Source organism: Pollachius pollachius, assembly GCF_949987615.1.
Source record: "Pollachius pollachius genome assembly, chromosome: 20".
Lineage (NCBI taxonomy): Eukaryota > Metazoa > Chordata > Actinopteri > Gadiformes > Gadidae > Pollachius > Pollachius pollachius.
Window position 1 is genome coordinate 489,047 of NC_136953.1, and position 23,783 is coordinate 512,829.

At 46.9% G+C, this 23,783-nt stretch overlaps 1 protein-coding gene across 1 annotated transcript; it reads right to left on the reverse strand.

Annotated features, from left to right (window-relative positions):
- Positions 1 to 2,483: 2,483 nt before the first annotated feature.
- On the reverse strand, positions 2,484 to 21,616 carry LOC307090809 (uncharacterized protein). The gene is made up of 3 exons (XM_079757594.1): positions 21,384 to 21,616; positions 8,357 to 8,409; positions 2,484 to 5,070 (listed from the first exon to the last, which is right to left on the reverse strand). Exons 2-3 carry the CDS (start codon positions 8,386 to 8,388, stop codon positions 4,455 to 4,457), a joined length of 648 nt encoding a protein of 215 aa, XP_079613720.1. The 5' UTR covers positions 8,389 to 8,409; positions 21,384 to 21,616; the 3' UTR covers positions 2,484 to 4,454.
- Positions 21,617 to 23,783: the final 2,167 nt, after the last annotated feature.

Consider the following 23,783-nt stretch of genomic DNA (forward strand, 5'->3'; position numbering starts at 1 on the left):
TCTGCAGAGAGACTTTGGTAAAATGCCATCTTAATGAACCTTCTGGGAACAAAGACCTTTCAACATCCGTCAACATCACGTTATAAGGGTGTGTGGATACACACTACACAACACAATAAAAAAACAAAACACAATGCCAATTTCACAATTTGTACCAACTAACCCTAACCATAAGTGACTAAAGTAAGCGACTTGTTCTAATCTCTTCCAAAGTCCTCCTCTCACTGTGGAAAGTAACTCAAGCGGTTGGTAATGTTAATGGAGCACTATGGACACTTACTAGTGCTTCTCCACGGCTCAGTGGACAAACCCCACCCCTCACCGAACTATAGAGAGGAATGAGTCACTGTTTGACCAGCAACCAGAAATAAAAACACCCAACGAGGAAGGCAAAGGGCCCCCCCTCTCCCAGCCTCCCCATTGGAGTCAGACAAACATAAATATCCCTTTAACATCTGCCCGTCATTCTGAGGAAGGACACAATCTAACTAAGGCTGCTTTCAGCCTCCACGCAGAGACAGGCTGTAATCCATGGGCCACCAGGAGCAATCACAGAGGAGGAGGAGGAGGAGGAGGAGGAGGGAGGGGGAGGAGGAGGAGGAGGAGGAGGGGGAGGGAGGAGGAGGAGGAGGGGAGAGGAGGAGGAGGGGGGGGAGGAGGAGGGGAGAGGAGGAGGAGGAGGGGGAGGAGGAGGAGGAGGAGGGAGGAGGGGGGAGGAGGAGGAGGGAGGAGGTAGGAGGGGGAGGAGGAGGGGGAGGAGGAGGAGGAAGAGGAGGAGGAGGAGGAGGAGGAGGGAGGAGGAGGAAGAGGAGGAGGAAGAGGAGGAGGGGAGAGATGGAGGAGGAGGGGGAGGAGGAGGAGGAGGGAGGAGGAGGAGGGGGAGGAGGAGGAGGAGGAGGGAGGAGGGAGGAGGGGGAGGAGGAGGAGGAGGAGGAGGGAGGAGGAGGAGGAGGGGGAGGAGGAGGAGGAGGAGGAGGGAGGAGGAGGAAGAGGAGGAGGGGAGAGGAGGAGGAGGAGGGAGGAGGAGGGGGAGGAGGAGGAGGAGGAGGGAGGAGGGAGGAGGGGGAGGAGGAGGAGGAAGAGGAGGAGGGGAGAGGAGGAGGAGGGGGAGGGGGAGGAGGAGGAGGAGGAGGGGGAGGATGGGGAGGAGGAGGAGAGGGAGGAGGGAGGAGGAGGAGGAGGGGGAGGAGGAGGAGGGAGGAGGAGGAGGGGGAGGAGGGGGAGGGGGGGAGGAGGAGGAGGAGAGGAAGAGGAGGAGGAGGAGGGGGAGGAAGAGGAGGAGGAGGAGGAGGGGGAGGGGAGAGGAGGAGGGGGAGGAGGAGGAGGAGGAGAGGAAGAGGAGGAGGAGGAGGAGGGGCAGGGGAGGGGGAGGAGTTGGGTGGATGGTAAGAGGAGGTGGGTGGAGGTGGTGGATAGTAATAGGAGGTGGGTGGAGGTGGTGGATGGTAAGAGGAGGTGGGTGGATGGTAAGAGGAGGTGGGTGGAGGTGGTGGATGGTAAGAGGAGGTGGGTGGATGGTAAGAGGAGGTGGGTGGATGGTAAGAGGATGTGGGTGGAGGTGGTGGATGGTAAGAGGAGGTGGGTGGATGGTAAGAGGAGGTGGGTGGAGGTGGTGGATGGTAAGAGGAGGTGGGTGGAGGTGGTGGATGGTAAGAGGAGGTGGGTGGAGGTGGTGGATGGTAAGAGGAGGTGGGTGGAGGTGGTGGATGGTAAGAGGAGCTGGGTGGAGGTGGTGGATGGTAAGAGGAGCTGGGTGGATGGTAAGAGGAGGTGGGTGGAGGTGGTGGATGGTAAGAGGAGGTGGGTGGAGGTGGTGGATGGTAAGAGGAGCTGGGTGGAGGTGGTGGATGGTAAGAGGAGGTGGGTGGAGGTGGTGGATGGTAAGAGGAGCTGGGTGGATGGTAAGAGGAGGTGGGTGGATGGTAAGAGGAGGTGGGTGGATGGTAAGAGGAGGTGGGTGGATGGTAAGAGGAGGTGGGTGGAGGTGGTGGATGGTAAGAGGAGGTGGGTGGATGGTAAGAGGAGGTGGGTGGATGGTAAGAGGAGGTGGGTGGAGGTGGTGGATGGTAAGAGGAGTTGGGTGGAGGTGGTGGATGGTAAGAGGAGCTGGGTGGAGGTGGTGGATGGTAAGAGGAGGTGGGTGGAGGTGGTGGATGGATCAAACAGAAATGTAAAAGTCCATGCATTGTGTCCGTCTGAGGCGTCGGAGTGTGTTGTGTGTGTTCTGTAGCCGCCATGTCTTCATCAACACAGGGGCCTTCCCTGGGGGCGCTGTCGCTAGGCGGACTGACCCTGGGCCCATGGCAACCTCGCTCTACTGCTCAGAGAGAGAGAGGCACACTTCGATGGCGCTGGAACACTTCAAATATCAAACTTAATGAAATGATTGAGAGACATTTCATTAAGTTAAATAAACGGAGACAGTACAATAACAACTTTCCTTTAAATTAACTTTTATTTTACAACGTGTACACAAAGAATAACGTAGAAATGATTTTGGCAGACAAATAACTAGAAAAAAACCAAAACATGAAGTCTCTTTTCACAGGGCAACGTATATCATATACATGTATATATATATATATATATATTTTATATTCTCTGAAGAACAGGAACAGGATACGACTGAAGCGCTTTCAAAGACAGGGACTTAACCTAAAGGCCCAGACGTGACCATGACTACAAGCGCTACGGGAACAAGGAGGCCGCCAATGTGATCCGACTGATGACCTGACTGAGTGGTCTGCTCGGCTTCAGGCCGACGTGTGGTGCTCAAACCGTCTTTGAGTCAAACCCCTTTGTGGATGTTTAACTCGGCAACCCTTTGGTACCCTCCTGTCTGCCCCCCACCCCATACCCAGCCATGATGGGCCCTCAACAGGCCGAGGGAGATGGGACCTCTACATACATGGTCCTTCATAGAAAAATATTCTCTGTGTAAAAATCCCTCATCCCTCGGTATTAGGTCTTCATCACAGAGGCTTAAAACGAGGGGAAAACCCACTAATGAGTATGGGTATATCGCGTACAGCCCAACGCTAAGCTGAGGAAACAAATGGCCCCTAACTCACTATCTTTCCACATTCGCAGCAGCTGCAGTCATATCTGGCTGTGAAATGCGAGAGATAAGGGGAAAGAAGTCAACATTGGAACACAAACTGTGAATTACTTATGGCTTATCGATGTGAAGTTCAACTGAACTTTGACCGGTGACCTTCCTTTCTGCGTAGGTCGTCAGTATCGTGGACTCTTTGTTTCAGTCCAATATCACCATGGCGGTTGGCCGGCTCATCCATTCATTTATTGGAAAGGGAATTAATATAAGAAAATAATTTTGATAATCGATTTATTAATAAAATATACACTACAGTCTTTGATTAAGTACAAATATCCCAAATGTTAACTGGCGGTAGCTTCAGAAATTCTAATATTCTTTGTTTAGGTAATATCTGTATTACAATGGATGATGGATGATGTAATCAGACATGTCTTTGGGGTCTGGTAACTAGTTATGGGGCATTCTGGCCAATGGTGATGACATTTTACGCACTGATTAATTGATGAGTTGCTGAGTTATCTGACGGATGGACTGACTGTGGTGAAGAGGTGAACCAGGATGAGCATGTATGTAGTGCCAGGGTTGTGTAAGCCCTGTGTGTTCCTAACGTACAGTACAACGGCATCGTGCCTGGAGCCCAGACATCATCTACAACATGGTGCCAGGGGCAAACGATGTACAAAAGATGTATAAAAGTTACAAAACACAACACGCATCATTAAGGCTGCACGCTGCATCTCAGAAGGCCTCTGTACTCTGCAGCCCATGTCGAGCACATGCTGGCCGCACATTGACCTGAAGTTCATTTAGTACACAAAATCCATAGATGTATATATTGTAAAACGGAAAACAAAGTAGCTCTCCATGGCTTGTTTGTACGCAGGCCGTACTGATATGGCAGAAGGACGTGCTTCAGCCTCCGGTCCATGAAGGGCTGCGATACGCTGCCTTCAGATCAGGGAACGCTACAACAGGGCCAGCTGCCACAGGCGTTACTCACGGGCTACAAACGCTCCTTTCTTCTGTGGCTGTCAGTGAAACTGCCCTGAACAAGAACAGATGAATATCCTTCATGTACTTCCTTCATGATTCTGTCTTTTGGTAAAGAAAATAAACAGTCTTTTCTTTTGGCAGATTTCGAGTCTTTGATGTTGTGTAAACATACGTATATATACGTATGTGTGTGTGTGTGTATATATATAAGATCTATAAATGTGTGTTAATATTTATATTTGCCCCGCCACAGTTCTACGTTTCAGAAAGTGTCCTGACGGCCGGGGTTCTGTTCCACCGAGGGGTTCCACGTCCTTCCAATGTTCCGGAACGCTAGGCCACGCCCCCTTCACTCAAACCCCTCCCCGGCGGTGGCGGCCTCCAGCCCTAGGCCACGCCCCCTTCACTCAAACTCCTCCCCGGCGGTGGCGGCCTCCAGCGCGGCCAGCGCCTCGGCCACCATGGAGTCCGTGACGCTCCGGCCGTCCTCCCCCTCCTCGCTCTTGGTCATGGAGATGCCGCTCTCGGCCGTGGAGGCGTCGGCGGCCTTGGGCCAGCGGAGGGGGGCGTCGCCGGCCGAGGACCCGCTGGCGATGCTGGTGAGCGTCTCCACCGACAGCGCGCTGCCCTCGCCGTCCCCCCGGTACTCGGGGGTGCCCCCCACCCCCTCGTCCTCGTCCGCCGTGTCCCAGCCGGCCGGCTCGCCGCCGCCGTAGTCAGGGGGTTCGGGGTACACCGGCACCTGGCTGGGCCGGGGGGCCTCCTCGGTGGTCCAGCGTGGCCCCGGGGCCTGCGGCTGGATGATGTACAGGGCGGCCCCGCCGGGGGCCCCCTGTAGGGGCCGCCGGTTGACGTGGTTGTTGTCTGCCTCCAGCTTCAGGGTGCCCTCGTTGGACTTGCTGTAGGCCAGGTTGCTGACGCCCTCCTTCTGCCGGGGCTGGTAGAGAGACCCCCGGCCGCTGGACCCCGACATCTCGCTCTTCCCCGGCTCCCCCACGGCAGAGGGGTCGTAGATGTAGCTGAGCAGGAGAAGAAGAGGGGGAGGTCGTAGTTATTAAAATGGCGTCTTAAGGTAAGACTGGCCTTAGGTTTGAGGGTTAGGGCTTGAGTCAGGGTTAGGGTTTGAAACAGAAGGTGCTTTAACCGCCCAGAGCGCTCCACGCCCCGGAGAGTCTTCTCCCCTCTCTCAGAGCACTGCCCATCCATCAAGGCAAGGTCCTACAGACACACCCGCTGTGTTCTGCAGCCTTCTGGCTCCGGACACGCTGAAGGCTGCTTCCAACCTGCTCCGCTGTGACCACGGGGCAGCTGGCTGATGGATTGACAGATGAAGCCTCTGAATGCTGCCGTGTTGTCATGTTAACGCGGCCCAGCTTTCCCTGCTTGGATTGGCTTGGATAGTCATGTGACCTGTAGCTCTTACTGGTGATTTGACGAAAGTCAAACCACAAGTACGTGTATTGCAGGGACAGATGATTACATGTGAACAAATTCCTTAAAAATTGTGGTCCTTAAGTCCTCTAGGTTGTAGTTAGTACACACATACACACAAACACACAAAAACACAAGCCCACACAAACACATAGACACAGATGAATGAGAGGGGGAAGTGTTGAATATAAATGGTAGGACTCATATTTTGCAGAAAGCGGACTGGCAGACACCTCCTGCTGAGGGAGCCTTATGTTGTCATCCAACACCCAGCCCACCATCATGTGCCCCCTTCTCAATCGCTCGTACCACAGTGTCAATATCCGCCCTCTCTCGCTCTCTCATATCTACCATCTCCTTTCATCTTTCTCTCCTCATTGATTGACATTCTTCACTCTCATAGCCCACCCCTAATTCATCCTCTCTCTCCCTCTCTCTCTCTCTCTCTCTCTCTCTCACTCTCTCTCTCTCTCTCTGTCTGTCTCTGTCTCTCTCTCTCTCTCTCTCTCTCTCTCTCTTTCTCTCTCTCTCTCTCTGTCTCTGTCTGTCTCTCTCTCTCTCTCTCTCTCTCTCTCTCTCGCACATCTTCATTTGTGCTGAGACAGATGCACCAACTTATAGAACTAGGAACTGATGAACATGGGCATCCACACACTCACCCACACACACACACACACACCCACACACACAGACACACACACACACACAAAAACACTCATCCCAACACGCTACACCAGAATCTCAAGCTGACAGGCAGACACATTTCTAAGCACCTATCCGTCTCCATCTGCTCCCAATAGAAAGCTGAGAATGAGTGTTTCCATCTCTCTGTCGTTTCTCGCTCCACTGGGTGTGAAGCAGGGTGACATCCAGGCAGAGGGAAACACAAGCTGCCAGAGGGGGGGGATAGACCTCTCCTGCCCCCTGGTTCATAAGGCGGACAAATAGTCTTTCATAGCAAAGATGAAGAAGGATTTCTGCAGGGCCGATCCAGCTCACGCCAATTCCTCTAAACAGAGAGAACACTCACTGCTCATCCACACGCACATTTCAGAAGCTGCACTCATTCCTCCAAGAAAACTCAATATCATCTGCTCAGGAATTGGCTGGCTTCCACTGCACATCGACTTAACAACCAGACCGCCTTAACAGGTCTCCCGTACGGCAGAGTATGACGTCTTGTGTTAATGTTATTTTGCGCATGCGGGCAGTTCACACCGGAGTCTAATAGTGGCCGCGCTTTAAAAAATGATGTGAACAGCCAATCAAAACAATGTATGTGGATTGAGCATTAAGGCTAGCAGTGCGAAGAGGCTGGGGACATCTTGATGCACAGCCCAGAGTAGACAGAACAATACACCAGTCACATAACAGAACCATGGTACTGACCCTTGGTCTCGCAGCACTCATCTACTCAGTTCAAATATCATCAGGGGAAAAGATTAAGAGTTAGAATGATTTGGATTAGGTCCTTTGTACGAACTTCCTGTCAAAAATGGAGGAAAAACTTGTCTTCAGTCTTGCTTGCTTGTTCTTTGAGTTCAAGTACTGTATTTCATAGTAACAATAGTATAAGTCTGTGATGGAAGGCCTGAAACACTTTCACAGCTATATAAATGACATGAGTTGTCCTCTGAGATCCCTTCCACAGACTTCCGTTGAATCACAGTGATAATCAAGTAAAAAAGAAACTGTACATTCCTAGAAGACTACTTTGAACACATAATCAATCCGGTTATGCTATGGAAACTGATTTAGGGGCCCCCATATTTCTCTTTATGGTTTTTATGATCACAATGTGGCTCTTTAAGGCTCACAGGGGCCAGGGGCCGACTGGCGCTGGTTGACCCAGTAACCCAACATACCACCTGGCCAAACACAAAATACCAACACTGCTAAGTCCAGAGACGTGACACGCTGCACAAGCCAGGGTGTGTGTGTGTGTGTGTGTGTGTGTGCGTGAGAAGGGATTATGCAGTTGGTATGTGAACCAGGTCTTTCATTCATCTTCAATCTAAATCTCTCTCTCTCTTTCTCAAAGGCAATAAGGGAATCGACTACCCCACCAGAGCATGGATCCAGGTCTGCTCACAGCAGCAGGGCGTGGTGGTTGGGGGAGATCTGCCCGACCTTTGGGCACATTGACCTTGAGTGACTGTACAGAGTCGACCACTGGGTTCCTTCATATGGAGCGACTGCTCCGTGTCCGGATGGTTCTGCAGCTCGCTGAACGGACCAGGGGAAAGGTGGAGGAGCAGAGGGTGGAGGGATATCGTGACCATGGGTGGATGTCTCTGTTCTGGAGCGTAAGTGAGTCTTGTTTTTTTCTTGGCGTCCGTCCCTACCCCCCTGCCCCTTCTCCTCCCTCAGGAACACCCCTCCTACACACTTATTTTATGTTGTAGGTCCTGGCACTTAAAGATAGTACTGAGCATCTATCTGTAGTGTCTTCTCCTAGCTTAGCAATACTTTCTTCTTACCAATGAACAAATGTAATGCCTAGCACCAGGCGGGGATGAAGAGGACAGTGATGAAGATTAGAACGTGGATAATGCTATTTAGCGTTTGGCAGATGATTTTATCTAAAGGGACTCAGAGTCGATTCAGAGACAGTGTGGAGCAGGTAGGGGTCAGGGGGTCAGGGGGTTTTGGAGGCAAGGCCAGACTTCTGGACAAGAGGTATCGGACTGGGTTCCGCTGGGAGTTGGGAACACTGTAGCTCACTATCTCAACGGGGCAGCCCCTCTAGCGAGGGGGTCCTGTTGGGAGTCATATGGACCCCAACATGGATATTACATGAGCTACGTCCACATTACACTTTATATAATGCATACATTATGCACTGTGCATTATACAGGCCCCCCGCCCTCTCACCTCTTTATCATTCTGCAGCATCGGCACCCCATCTGGCCAGCTGGGTAGTGGAGCTGTAGGGGACACAATTAAGATTTTTTATAAAAAAGAAACAAACATTATCAATTAATAAACACTAATTTCCCTCAACTACTCAAACAATGCACCCAAACTCAGACATCTAATCAAACAATGGAACGGCTTTTAAAAAAGAAACGTTGACACAATAAGATGAGAAACATCCAGAAAGGAGCCGTCTACTACTGTGGTGGAGGGAGGACGCCCGTCCCCGGCCTGGTGAACCCACACACTAACAGACGAGGTCTCAAAACCTGTAGTAACTTAACTTCCTCAACTCGAGCACGCACACACACACACACACACGCACACACACACACACACACACACACACACACACACACACACCGCGTCCTCTATTCCTCCTCGTATGCGTCTTGTTAACTCTGCCCTCCCTGGACCTTCCAGGCTCCACAACAACAGCCCACGTAGCCCTTGTTGTCATCCATCACTGTGGTGAGTGTGTGTGTCGTGTGTGTGTTGTGCTTTTTGTGTAGGGATATGTGTGACCTTTTCAGCGGCGGCGAGTGTCTCTCGGTTTTGGCATTTCATTGCTGGGGTAAATAATTAATCGCTTATGCCTCCAATGGGTTTGTCTAGCTCGCAAGAGAGAGTTCGAGATAGAGATACATTGACAGATGGAGAGAGATAGAGGGCGAGGGAGCATGTTGGGGACAGTTTTTGTAGACACAAAGGAAATAAACACCAGCCACCATCCCTTTACTGGAATTGTTTTTGTGTTATGCTAAACAGTTAGATAAGAAAACCACCCAACTAATGTCACCGCGGCTGATTTGGGACACCAAATTGAAATCGTGTATTATGATGGAGACATGAAATCTTTTAATGAGTAGAATAATAAGATATAAATAATTGGCCCATCATCGTAACGAAGCGTGGATAGAAAGGGTCAAACTTCTGCGGTTGCCTCAGTTTGTTTCCCATATTGTTCTGACACCAAAGAGGGTTTGAAACCATAAAAGATTCTTGTTCTTCATTCAAAACCTTTGTGGAGGAGGTGAGGAGCGCTAGAAATAAAGTGCAAATTAATAACATAATAAATCCCATTCACACTAATCTATTCCAAGACACCTAATTGGTGCGATCAAAGTGCCGTTCTCCTCCTCCATAAGTCCTCATGGCTGTGTGACCGGAGGCCTGGGGCCAGATATTAAGAACATTGATAACCTCACCTCACCCTTTCTCCTCCCATGTCTTCCACTTTCTTGTGCGCAATAAATGACCCCGGGGTTTCGCCAGGTGCCAAGGCAGGTACGGGCTCTCTACTGGGAGACTGTCTCTCAGGGGAACAGGTACGTTGCTTGGTAACCAGGTGAAGGGGGGAGCCTCGGGGAGCCAGCGAGTGCACCCTAGCGTGAGATATGTTTAGCGCTGTTGATGCAACAGGGGACCTCGGAGAGAGAGGCTAGCTCTCTTCTTTACGCTCATTTAGCAGGTGAGACGCCGAGGGTCGTCTTTGTTGTATTTCAGCTGTACAGTGAATCGGAGAGACAGGTCATTAAGGAGCAGGTAAGGGGTACGCCTCCTGCTCCAGGATGCCTACAGGTTAGGCTGTTCCATCCAACCCCTTTCAACACCAGACACCCCAGCGTCTATACTTTATGTAAGCTATTGTCAGCAGCGGTTCTCTGTATAACGTGAACCGTCCACTTCAGGCGAGCGTTGCCTTTCAACGTTGGGAATACACCTCGGTGCCGACCGCAAGCAAAGTCACGACAAAGAGTTGGAAAGAAGGGTCATGCAGCCATTTTGTGTCAAGGGTCTCTCTCGGTATCTACCTCTACCAGGACGGGGACATCGAATGATCATTTCATTTGAAGGTCCGAGAAGCAAACCAAATCCTACCCACCGAGCAGTTTATACAAAATGAGAGGGTCCTAAAATAATCACTCATTTCTAATCTGCCTCCACATAATGTTTTGCCAACCAACGAAAAGGTGTATTGGTTTTTACAAATTCCTTTCATGTTAAATGTTACATAATTAGGTATTAAAGGTATTATTAAAGTGTTCAATGTTTTTAGCTTATTGGTGCGCCTATTGGAGGGCTATATTGTGCTAAAGCTAGCCATGTGTTAGCCCGTTGCAGACTTCATTTGCCGCAGTGGTCATTTGAAATTGACACTGGGACTTCATTGTTTTAGGTATCAATGTAATTACGATTTCAAAGCGGACCTTATGGGCCCTATTTTAACGGTCTGAAACGCAAGTGAGAAGCTCCAAGCGCAAGTAGCTTTATAGGCGGTTTTATGGCGATGTTGCTATTTTACCGGCGCATAAATGACTCTTGCGCCTGGCGCAAATCTAAAGAGGTTTGGTCTGAAGTAGCCTAATTACCCGTAGGTGTGGTTTGGGCGTAACGTGCAATAAACCAATGAGAGTTCCATCTCCCATCCCCTTTAAGAGCCATGAGCGCATTTGAATCTGACAAGTCAAATGGCTCAGTGTATGGCCAAATAATATGGCCTGATTCACACATGGAATAGCATTTTCTTCCACAACTTCAGAAACACTGAGTCCTCAAATGAATTTCGGCAAAGAAAAGTTAACACACGTAGCTGTGGTTATATTTAATGATATACGCAATACATTAACAAACATTGTTTCTTACCATTATTGTATGCATTATCGTTATCGACTTGTGTTCCTAATATGCATGTGTCCCCCCGTTAATATACATTGCCATGGACTGTATTATAAGTTACGTGTTTAGTTTGCGTGTGTTTAAACGGCTTTCATTAATCCTTTTACACATACACACACGCGCGCCCGCATTCATTCATTCTTTTTAACCCTCACTCGCGGTAAAACAATGTTTTCGCATGCTCAAATACTCATCAATCCTAAAAGTTATGGGCTTGTACACAATGTCTTTGTCAAGAAAATATGTGTTTGCTGTACGGTGTTTGCAGATTTGATTTAAAAGTACAACTTATTATTGCTGTATCAGCTGTTCTTTCCCAAATAATTTACCAAGAATATGTGGCTAGGTAGATGACAGAAGCAAAGTGTATGCGCGAGGTGCACAAGCAACATTATGCATGCGCCCTTAAAATAGCATCTGAACAACGCGCCACTGACTTTAAACCAGGTATTTCCTGGTTTGTGGCGCAAGTGGTTTCTGAAACTGCAAAATAGCACCAGGGAACGTTTGCGCCAGAACACGCCTCCTCCTTTTGCCAAACCGCCCCTTGGGGCGCAAGATCATTCCCTAATTTACAGCTGCGTGGTGGTGGAGGGAAAAGAACGCTCTGCGTCAGTTGCAAACTAGCAACGACACATGCGTCAGTGTAGAAAGTCAATTGCGCCGGATGCAAGATAGGGCCCTATGTGTCCTTGAGGCAAAAAGATTAAGCATGTCAAATATGGCTCAGACACTAAGTTTCAGAATTTCTTTGGAAAACTCAGCGAGGGGGGTGTGGCCGATTAGGTTTGACTGCAAGTCGCAAATCTTTGCTCTGAACTTGGCTTAAAGCCCAGTTCAGACCAAAGATTTATGAGCGGTACAAAGCTTTTTGGAGACCACTTCCGGTTTACATATGCCAATATGATTTGATAATTCCAGGTGTTCAGGTTTGGGGTGGTTGATTTTAGCGTCTTGGCCCCAATCACGTTCCATATTAAATAATACAATTATTAAAAAATAGTAAAAAAAAAAAGTATAATGATTTTTTTCTGGCAGGGATATCACCCTTTACTGATATATGCCACTATTTGCTATTGGTTGGATTCTATACCTCCAAAACTGTTGGAGGAGATAAATAACAAAAATTTGATAGAAGAATACATGATTAGAACAGTGTTGCTTGCTTTGTGACCACACTAATTAGTAGAGTGTCATCCTACAGGCTATATAAATATATGCAAAAGTCATGCGTGTGGTTGGATGACTAAGGGATGAGCCACACAGAGGGTATCTCGCCCCTCAGGTCTGTCACATGACTCTGCCTCTTAAGCTAGCAGTGCGCTTCAGGATAGCAGAGATGTCAGAAAAGCAGAAGGGGATTATTCAAGGTTGGAACCCACAAACATGTAAATAAACTAAAACCGTCTTCCAAAGCTTGCTTCCAGTTATTCCCAAAGAAACAGTGGAGAGATGTTGCTAAACAACCACACAACACACTTTCACTTCTCCACCACATCAATCAGATAGCAAAATATCCAACAATGAAAACCCCTAATTGCAAAAAAATAAGAAATTCACTCGTGCAAACGCCACGACATTCTTTTGACATTCTTTTCATCAGATTACGAAATGCATGCCATAAGAGCATACTGCTGTAGATAAACAAGCCCTACTAGAAGAGTGGAAAAAGCCGAGGCTAGTTTGCATTGGAATAGAGTCAGGCTGAACATTTGCAATGCAAAGCTGTCTGTGACACTGACTGAGTGATCGCACTGCAGTCACTCACACAGAAGCACCGCCTCTTGTGCCTCTGGTCAGCTCAGGCCTAAATATATATAAATATATATATAAATAGAGAGAGGGGGGGGGGGGGGAGAGAGAGACAGAGAGGGGGGGGAGGGAGAGAGAGAGAGAGAGAGGGGGGGGAGGGAGAGAGAGAGAGAGAGAGGGAGAGACAGTGTGTGTACGGGTGACTCTCAGCATGGCAGCTCTGCTAGGCAAGGCCTTACAGCTAAACTGACTCTTCATAGCAAACTAGTGTAAAGTGTGGCATGACAGAACAGAGAGCTATAGCTAGCTAGCCAATGGACATGCCCTGGTAAACCAACAGTGCAGCGTGTAAATGTCAAGGACCACTCCTTCTGCTGAAGGAAGACAAACGTGTCTAGCAAGGTAGATGATATAAGCCTGGCTTGTGTCAAACAACAAACGGATACGTCTTTAAAGACGACATATATAGATATAGATACAACGACACAGTACTGCCCATAGTTCTCTAATGCGCAGCGGCCTTAATGTTAGACATGTGAGAGGTCAGGGCGCCCCGGGTTTATGTCCATCACACTGGGGCGCTGTGAATCACAGTGACGCTCTCGGGGTCATCGGAAACACAATCTCATTAAATGAAACATTTCAAGCTAGGTAGACGTCAAACATTATAAATCTTTGTTCAACATTATTCAACAAGGTATAATCTGGTATGATTCTTTTGATGATTCAGAAAGAAAATGTACTGCGTTGAATTCAGAGAAGGGAAATAGCTTTGTCCTTTGAAAAAGTATTTGAACAGAGAAGACATAACATCGACCTGTGGCGATGCGTCACCGTATCGTGGCAACCAGAGGTTGTCAATCAAATAGCACTTTACTCTGATCCCCCAAGGGCCTCTCATTGGGCCCCAGAGTCACCGAGTGTGGACTCCGGTTAAGAGCACGGCCCTCCAAGGGGCCGATCACTGGGTCCCTCTCCCGTCTGACGTCAACATGAGAAGCAGAGCACTACTGCGTACGGTGGACATCACACACTCAGATAATGCCTGTTGTCCTCCAGTTGTATCTGCAGGCCTTCCACAGCCCTCTCTCCCTGTCGGGGCGAGAGGGAAATCAAACCTTCTGGTTCTGAGGAGAAGATGAGAGCGGCTATGAGGGTTCACCCAATGTCAAACTGATTGTATTGATCGTACTGATCGCCAATCACAGGAGGCGGGCAGTCCCACTCTAAGACAAAGGTTCCACTGCAAAATTAACATCCATGGTGGTCGCTTTGTATTCTGAATTCTTTGTTTGGAGTGTGACGTTTCAAAACAGTGTGTGTGGCTCACCTATGAAAGTGTCTTATTGCTTCAGACGGGTTCCAGCTCAGTGAGATGAGCTGATATCTAATTGACAGCCATGATAAGAAGTGTTCTCTAAATGCTAAGGAAAGGAGCTTTGATGGTTCCTCCCTTGTTTCCTTGAGCGTAGGGTACACTGGACCGTCCTTTACTAAATGGAAGGAGATAATGCCGTCCAACAATCCCTTGAGTCAGGAACATTTACAAGGTCATCTAAACAAGTGATCCCAGCCGTTGTCACGGCTTTCCTTGACCTCATGAAGTTTTCCATAGAGGTCAAAGAAAAGTGATTTGCAATCATTTCTTTGACTATTCCACCGGAGCCAATGTGTGTGTCTATCTGTGTGTGTTTGTGTCTATCTGTGTGTGTGGGTGTGTGTGTGTCTATCCGTGTGCGTGTCTATCTGTGTGTGTGTGTGTGTCTATCTGTGTATGTTTCTATCTGTTTGTGTGTGTCTGTTTGTGTGTGTGTGTGTGTGTGTCTATCTGTGTATGTGTTTCTATCTGTTTGTGTTAGTCTGTTTGTGTGTGTGTGTGTGTGTGTGTGTGTGTGTGTGTGTGTGTGTGCATGTGCGCTTCAAATAAACACGAGGAAACAGAAACAGATAGCTCTTTACGATCTTGTTAAAACCCCTTGAAGAACTCCTGTTGTGGCCGATCACATCTCCAATGATCACCTATCTCAGCCTTTTTCCTCGGCTAATGCCCTGTTTTATTTGTGTAATGAATAACCAAAGCAGTAAAGAAATCCACATGTCCTGTCACAGAAGTATGGGACTAAGAGTTGGGGGTCATAAAAAAGGGTGCAGGTAATATTCCGGTCATCTGTGAATCCTGGATTTTCCCAGTGTGCCAACATTTCAATCTTATGGCCAAGACATTCAAGATAAGTGGTATCATAAATTGCAATGCTAAATGTCTCATTTGCTTCTGTTGGTAATCGAAATGAATCTACACCAAACAAACACTTTACATTAACTGCCATCTTGACTGAGCAGTCAGTTTAAATGAATTCAACCCTTTACAGGTGCGCTGTGTAGAGTTTCGTCAGGCGGAAAGGACTTGGCAGAAATGGACCATAATATTGACTCAGGATGAGCTCTTATATCAACACCAGGAGCCGGTTCCTCAAAGTCCACCTCTACGGCAGTCCACAAAGGACAAAGGGCTCCGGAGCAGACGCCTTTTAAATGTTTGAAGTGGGAACAAACTCCCTGTTTCAGCCCGAATTCAAATACTTGGAATACCAGGTACTGCGGTTTGCATGTTTGTTTTGTCAAACTACTTGCTCTTTGAGCTTGATCCATATCATAGGGCTTCTTTGGCAAATAGATGACATATCCCCAGAACATGAGGACCACTACACAAGAACAGACCAACGACTGAACCCTGCACACCGGTCGGTCGCTTGGCTTCAGCTCTGAAGGTAAAAAATAAACCACCTGTTGTGTTGAACTAATACGTCTAATGCGTTGAAACAAGCACAGGAACCCTTTACCATGCAAGGTCATCCACAGTTAGCAGCACGCAGGTGAAATGACACAAGAGCCTGGAACAGATGTCGCTCAAGGCCTGGGACCTCAAGTCTCTCCCTGTTCTGGGTGCTAGGGAACAATAAGGGCCTCGGCCGGGTTCCAACCCGGGGGCCTTGTGCTCGTCTTCACAGCGAGTGGGACTGGGCTCCGTCAGGGGTGGAGCTGGACGTGGGCCGAGAGCCCGTTCCTGTTCTGGTGATTGGGAGCTTTAATGTGTCGTAAAGGACACTTAAACATGTATGGTTAAGTGTGTGTGTGTGTATGGTTAAGTGTGTGTGTACGTTTGTAATTTTCAGTGAGTGAGTATGTTTAACTGTGTATGTGTGTGTATAAGTGTGTGTGTGTGTGTGTTTAAGCGTGTGTGCATAAGTGTCTGTGTATGTTTAAGTGTGTGTGTGTGTGTGTTTAAGTGTGTGTGTGTGTGTGTGTGTGTTTAAGTGTGTGTGTGTGTGTGAGTGTGTGTGAGTGTGTGTGAGTGTGTGTGTGTGTGTGAGTGTGTGTGTGTGTGAGTGTGTGTGTGTGTGAGTGTGTGTGTGAGTGTGTGTGTGTGTGAGTGTGTGTGAGTGTGTGAGTGTGTGTGTGTGTGTGAGTGTGTGTGTGTGTGAGTGTGTGTGTGTATGGCTTGCGGTTGGGACAGTGAGAAGGGGGATCAGGTTGTTGTGGGTGACACAGGGAGGGTGTGGCGACACAGACCAGGCAGACGAACAGGTCTCCTCAACACACTCGCCCCTTTGTTGTGTGTGCGTGTGTGCGCATGTGTGTGGCTGTGGTTCTAGTGGGCTGTTACTGTCACATGCGCTCTTTCATCGGCCCGCTGCCCTTTCAGATGACGTGCCTGAAACTATGTACCAACCACAAAACATGGAGGGAATTCCCTGCACTAGTTCTAAGGCCTGAGTGCATGTGTGTGTGTAGATGTGTGTGTGTGTGTTGTTATGTGTAGGTGTGTGTGTGTGTGTGTGTGTGTAAGTGTGTGTGTGTGTGTGTATGTGTGTGCGTGGAATGTGTAGGTGTTTGTGTGTCTGTGTGTGTGTGTGTTTGTGTGTGGTATATGTAGGTGTGTGTGTGTGTGTGTATGTGTGTGTGTGTAGGTGTGTGTGTGTGTGTGTAGTACGTGTAGGTGTGTGTGTGTGGGCTTGTGTGTGTGTGTGTGTCTGTGATTGTGTGTGTGTGTGTGGGTGGGGTTGGTTTAGCTTGGTGCTATGCTAATGGCAGCTCCATCCCCCTGTGCTTGGAGCTTGGTGCTATGCTAGCAGTGGAGAACTCACTCAACATTGGCTATGTTGAGTGAGTTCAACGGTTTTGGTTCTGTACCATCCTGACCAGATATAGCCATGACCATAACATTTTAAGATATACATTTAGCATTGAGTTAGCAAGTTAGCATAATGTTGTCAACTGCAGAAACCTTTTTTAACTTTTAACTGGGAATTTAAAAATGACACATTTTATGTATTTTCATCTAATTATTTAAAAACTGCAGGCACTCATGGCAGATGTTCATAAATTATTTAGTTGATCTATATATCTATATATATATATATATATATATATATATATATATATATATATATATATAGGTGTTGTGTGACTAATCACCTTCACACAGGCCTACACTTTCAGATAAAAACAAACGCGAATGATACCAGGCCATTGTTCTAACGACTTCAAGAAAGTACTGATCCTAAGACACACAATACTTTAATTACAACAACTAGTAGCACCGCAATCACACCATAAGTGCACCATGCATCGCTAAATACCCTCGCTGTGAGAAACAGCTGACTCACCATACCCCTGATCCCTTACAAACCTCTGTATGGGGGGGGCTCGCTAAAGCGCTCACACTAATCAGCTGAGACCAACACCGTGACCGTATCAGACGTCGATAATCTAGCTTCCTGCCCCAGCGCTATCACCAGCACATGCCTTACTAAACGGTTACGGTTAAGAAGAAGGGTTCGTGTTTGCTCTCGTGTATGTGTGCACTGTACACACTGTAACCAGGAACCACTGAAATATTCCTTCTTCAGTAAGGGACATTTGGCTAAATGATTCTCCCGGGGCAGCCCAGCTCAGGGCAGGGGAGGGCGGGGGTGGGGTATTTGAATAAAGCAGGTACGTACAATCAGGCAGTTTGCCTGGCCTGGCAGGCTGTAGCCATGCCAACTCGCCATATCAACTTGGCCAAATCTGTTTGTCAAGGGAGCATGCTACAGGAGAAAAGGAATTCTGCTTTACCACATTCATTTATGACATATTCATGATGATCAATTATGGTTAATCATTCATTCATTCATGCTACTTATACATTGTTGATGGGATTTACAATGTGACACGAAACAATGTCAATACATGAGTAGTAAAGGCTTGATTTCAGATATGCTTGTATATATTTAGCATGATCTGATTGCTGCTAACGATCCAAAGACGCTAGGTTTGTGTGTGTGTGTGTGTGTTTGTGTGTGTTTGTTAATCTAATAAATGATTGGTATTGTATCTAATTTTGTTCTCCACACAACCACCTCAGGCAGCATCCAGATGAAACAAGGACATTGGTGTCCTCTCCCGTCCCCCACCCCAACCACAACCCCAACCACAACCCCCTCCTCCTAACGACGACAACAAACAAACAAGTGGGCTACATGCTCGCACACCCCAACAAACACACACACACACCCCAACAAACACACACACCACACCCCTCACTGCTGCCTGAAAACAGGGCTACAACTAAAGAACAGAAATACAGACCTGCAGAACAGAACCACAGAACTACAGAACTGAACCACAGAACAGAACCACAGAACTACAGAACTGAACCACAGAACAGAACCACAGAACTACAGAACTGAACTACAGAACAGAACCACAGAACTACAGAACAGAACCACAGAACTACAGAACAGAACCACAGAACAGAACCACAGAACTACAGAACTGAACCACAGAACAGAACCACAGAACTACAGAACTGAACCACAAAACAGAACCACAGAACTACAGAACTGAACCACAGAACAGAACCACAGAACTACAGAACAGAGCTGCAGAACAGAACTATAGAACAGAACTACAGAACAGAGCCACAGAACTACAGAACAGAGCTGCAGAACAGAACCACAGAACTACAGAACGGAACCACAGAACTACAGAACTGAACCACAGAACAGAACCACAGAACTACAGAACAGAACCACAGAACAGAACCACAGAACTACAGAACTGAACCACAGAACAGAACTATAGAACATAACTACAGAACAGAACCACAGAACTACAGAACAGAGCTGCAGAACAGAACCACAGAACTACAGAACAGAACCACAGAACTACAGAAATGAACCACAGAACAGAACCACAGAACTACAGAACTGAACCACGGAACTATAGAACAGAACTACAGAACAAAACCACAGAACTACAGAACAGAGCTGCAAAACAGAACCACAGAACTACAGAACAGAACCACAGAACTACAGAACTGAACCACAGAACAGAACAACAGAACAGAACCACAGAACTACAGAACAGAACTGCAGAACAGAACCACAGAACTACAGAACAGAACCACAGAACTACAGAACTGAACCACAGAACAGAACTACAGAACTGAACCACAGAACTACAGAACAGAACTGCAGAACAGAACAACAGTACTACAGAACTGAACCACAGAACAGAACTATAGAACAGAACCACAGAACTACAGAACAGAACTGCAGAACTGAACCACAGAACTACAGAACAGAACCACAGAACTACAGAACTGAACCACAGAACTACAGAACTGAACCACAGAACAGAACTATAGAACAGAACTACAGAACTGAACCACAGAACATAACTATAGAACAGAACTACAGAACTGAACCACAGAACATAACTATAGAACAGTACTACAGAACTGAACCACAGAACATAACTATAGAACAGAACTACAGAACAAAACCACAGAACTACAGAACTGAACCACAGAACTACAGAACTGAACCACCGAACTACAGAACTGAACCACAGAACAGAACTACAGAACCGAACTACAGAACAGAACCACCGAACTACAGAGCAGAACTACAAAACTACATTACTGTACTACAGAACAACAGAACTGAACTACAGAACAGAACAACTATAGCCAAATTGATGCTAACTTAGAGCTAAGAATGTGAGGTCATCACAGACGGGGACCTGCTGAAAAGCCCAAACAACAACCTCAAAACAAGTAATAAGTCAGCCATAAGTCATTAATGAATAAGTGAAGTTACCAGAGCGCCAACAGGCACCAATACTACATGAAGTAAATGCAACAACTTGAGACCACAAACTGACTTTACTTTAAAATGTTACATAATTGTAAGACTCAATCCTTCTGAACGTTTTGGTGGCTATGAAGTGCCTACTATTTTTCTTTACACACTTATCCACTGGAACTGACAGGCTGGTATTTCCATACTGCAAATATTCAACCCTTACATCTATATATAATGGAGCTTCAAGTCAAACTAAAGGGACGGTATGGACATGAGGTGAAGGACATTTGCCTCAATCTGCCACAGGCAAAACTTTCACCAATGGAACATCATTTAATAAGCCCTATGCCTATATTAAAGCGTTTTAATAGAACACACACACACACACACACACGCACACACACACGCACACATAGACAACACACAGCATATCTCTGATGTTGACATGTATACACTGTAGCCTGCGATGTCAATGACATCATGTACTCAAACATTTACCGTTGGAGGAGTTTTGGCCTTGTGCTGTGGTCAACTTAAAATGAATTGTCCTGTCAGTAATGGGATGATTACAGGCCCCACATAGTGAATAAAGCCTATTATTTTTAAATACATATTCATATTCATAACATGAAATGTTTCATATGACAGAATGATTGAATGACTATTAGGAATGTATATAAGCATGTGTTGCACAAAATCTAAAATGAAAGACGTACACTCAAAACCAGGTGGTACCTACTGACTTAATACAAAAGCCATTCCCCTATAATAATTAACTTCTCGTTGAAGAAGCCCAATAGCATATGACCAAAGTGTTTTCGTTTTTTATCATTTAACATAGTTTATATTTTACCATTTTAAATAAGTTGGCCATACCGATGATGAATGTCATGCATGCACAATTTGATGTTTATAAATGAAGCTTTAGACAACATGTTGCCTCGCTACCTGCAGAGCAGGGTTGTCTACCTGACTACCTGTCCCCCTGACTACCTGTCTACCTGACTATGTGTCCCCCTGACTACCTGTCTACCTGTCCCCCTGACTACCTGTCTACCTGACTACCTGTCCCCCTGACTACCTGTCTACCTGACTATGTGTCCCCCTGACTACCTGTCTACCTGTCCCCCTGACTACCTGTCCACCTGACTACCTGACTACCTGTCCCCCTGACTACCTGTCTACCTGACTACCTGACTACCTGATTACCTGACTTTCTACATGTCTGCCTGCCATATGGCAGTACACAGCGGCGTTCTACCGTTATAAAGCCTGTAGGAATATACGGTAACACTCAAGAATCATTTTCTTTCCAGAGAGAGAGAGAGAGAGAGAGAGAGAGAGAGAGAGAGAGAGGGAGAGAGAGAGAGAGAGAGAGAGAGAGAGAGAGAGAGAGAGATAGAAGAGACCCTTATTAAACCTACCTGTTGCGCTAAACGAAGGTGTGGCCCGCTGCCCTAGGCATCAAGAAATATCCCGGGAATAACGTGAGTGGTGATCGATGATATTCCGTTGCAGACGTAGAAACAAACAAAATAAAGAAGTTATTCACAGTGAATAACTTCATGGTCCCTCAGTAGAAGAAGACTGCTGGATTCAGCAGGTTTGTTGTGGTGCGTCGCTGTGATAGAGCCGTCCCCCACCCGTGACTCCTGGTCCCATGTTTCCACCAGGGTGTTTGAATGAGCCTCTAGGATCCAAGGGTCTGAGCGTACAGTGGGCGGCACCACTTCTTTCACTCCCAATCGGTGATTGGTTGGTAGCGTGGAGAGGTACCGCCCCCCCTGGAAGGTCTGAGCTGGAATTAGAGCTCCTCCCCCCCCCCCCCCACCCCGCAAAGATGACGATTACATCTGAAATCGGGAGTCCCAATTGTTTCTGCAAAAAAGTATTCCTCAAAGTTGTTTAATTCTATTTGAAAGGAAATGATTGAATTATTTTCATATAGACGAATAGAAAGTGTTTCTCTTTTTAAAATGTGATTCCTATAGAATATTTGAGTGCCAGTTGTAGAGAAATAACTGATACAGAAGAGATTCTGTATATGAATCTCCTAGGCCTACTGTATATGAATTGGAAACATTCAGTCCTGAGTTTAAAGTCAAGCAGCTTCTGACAAGCTGTTGTCTTGACTGCCGGATTCTACTGGTCGGAAGTCAAGAAGATGAGTGTGTGTGTGTGTGTGTGTGTGTGTGTGTGTGTGTGTGTGTGTGTGTGTGTGTGTGTGCGTGCGTGCGTGTGTGTGTGTGTGTGTGCGTGTGCGTGTGTGTGTGTGTGTGTGCGTGTGCGTGTGTGTGTGTGAGTGTGTGCATGCCTCTGTGTGTTAATATGATACCGTGTGTTGAAAACCGAGAGGGGCTGCAGTCTTCATCCTCTAATAAGAAGAGTTTCCAGAAGCCTTTCCAAGGCAGAGGACAGTCAGCGGCTATAGTGCCAGTCACCGATCCTTCACACATTGAGAGGGTGATCATGGTCGTGTATTCAGAACTTGTTGATGCGTTCCCTGAAACAGATCTTCTCCCCTGAGGCACAATGTCTACTTCTCTCCTCCGAGGGAAACTCAAGAGTGTGACTGACTACAGCAGAGGACTCACCATGCATAACATCACCCTTCAAACCATCACTAGACCTGTCCACTGGTGGGGGGACATGACAGGCTGTCTCTGCACCTTCAAATATCTTTTTAAGTCAAGTCAACTTTATTCATACAGCGCGTTTCAGACACGAGGAAGACTCAATGTGCTTCACGTGAAATCATGTCATACATGATATGAAACTGGAATTCAAAGCGAGCATAAAATACATTTATTCTGCTTAGGGGGAAGTGAAGATGAACATCTAAACAACCCATTTTTAACTTTGAATGAGGGTAGTCTGAGCTGGAGCAAGGCCCAGTTATTCAGGAGTTTTTTTCTGAATGCTGCTCTTCCATGTTTGGTTTGACTCGAATGTACTCTGGCCCTAAACCGTTTAGTAATTTCTAGGTGAGTAGCAGTGTTGTGAAATCGATCCTCTGACATGCACAGGTCAGAGCCAACGCAGGGATTTGAGGATTTGTATGATGTGTTGAAATGTGTTGGTCTTTGTTAGAATTCTAGCCGCGGCATTCTGAACAAGCTGTAGCAGCTAAGAGCCTTTTCTGGAAATCATGTAAAGAGACCATTACAATAATCAAACCTAATAGTAATTAAAACAAAAAAATGCACCAGTTTTTCTAAGTCTTGTTTTGACATGTGTGCTCTTAGTCTTGTTATGTTTTTTCAAATTGTATCACTGACTTGATGAGGCTCTTGAAATTCAGATCTGAATCCATAATAAAATCAATATGTGTGTGTTGTGTGTCAGGCAGTGAAGGACCTTCACCATAGAGGGAGGCTCTCTCTATAGACAGAGCCTCTCTCTATAGACAGACTCTCTCTATAGACAGAGCATCTCTCTATAGTGAAGGACCTTCAGTATAGAAAGAGGCTGTCAGTCTATAGAGAGAGGCTCTGTCTATAGACAGACAGACTCTCTCTATAGACAGAGCCTCTCTCTATAGTGAAGGACCTTCACTATAGAGGGAGGCTCTGTCTATAGAGAGAGCCTCTCTCTATAGACAGACTCTCTCTATAGACAGACTCTCTCTATAGACAGACTATCTCTATAGACGGAGGCTCTCTCTATAGACGTACTCTCTCTATAGACATACTCTCTCTATAAACGGACTCTCTCTATAGACAGGCTCTATCTATAGACGGAGGCTCTCTATAGACAGACTCTATCTATAGACAGACTCGCTATAGACGGAGGCTCTCTCTATAGACAGACTCTCTCTATAGATA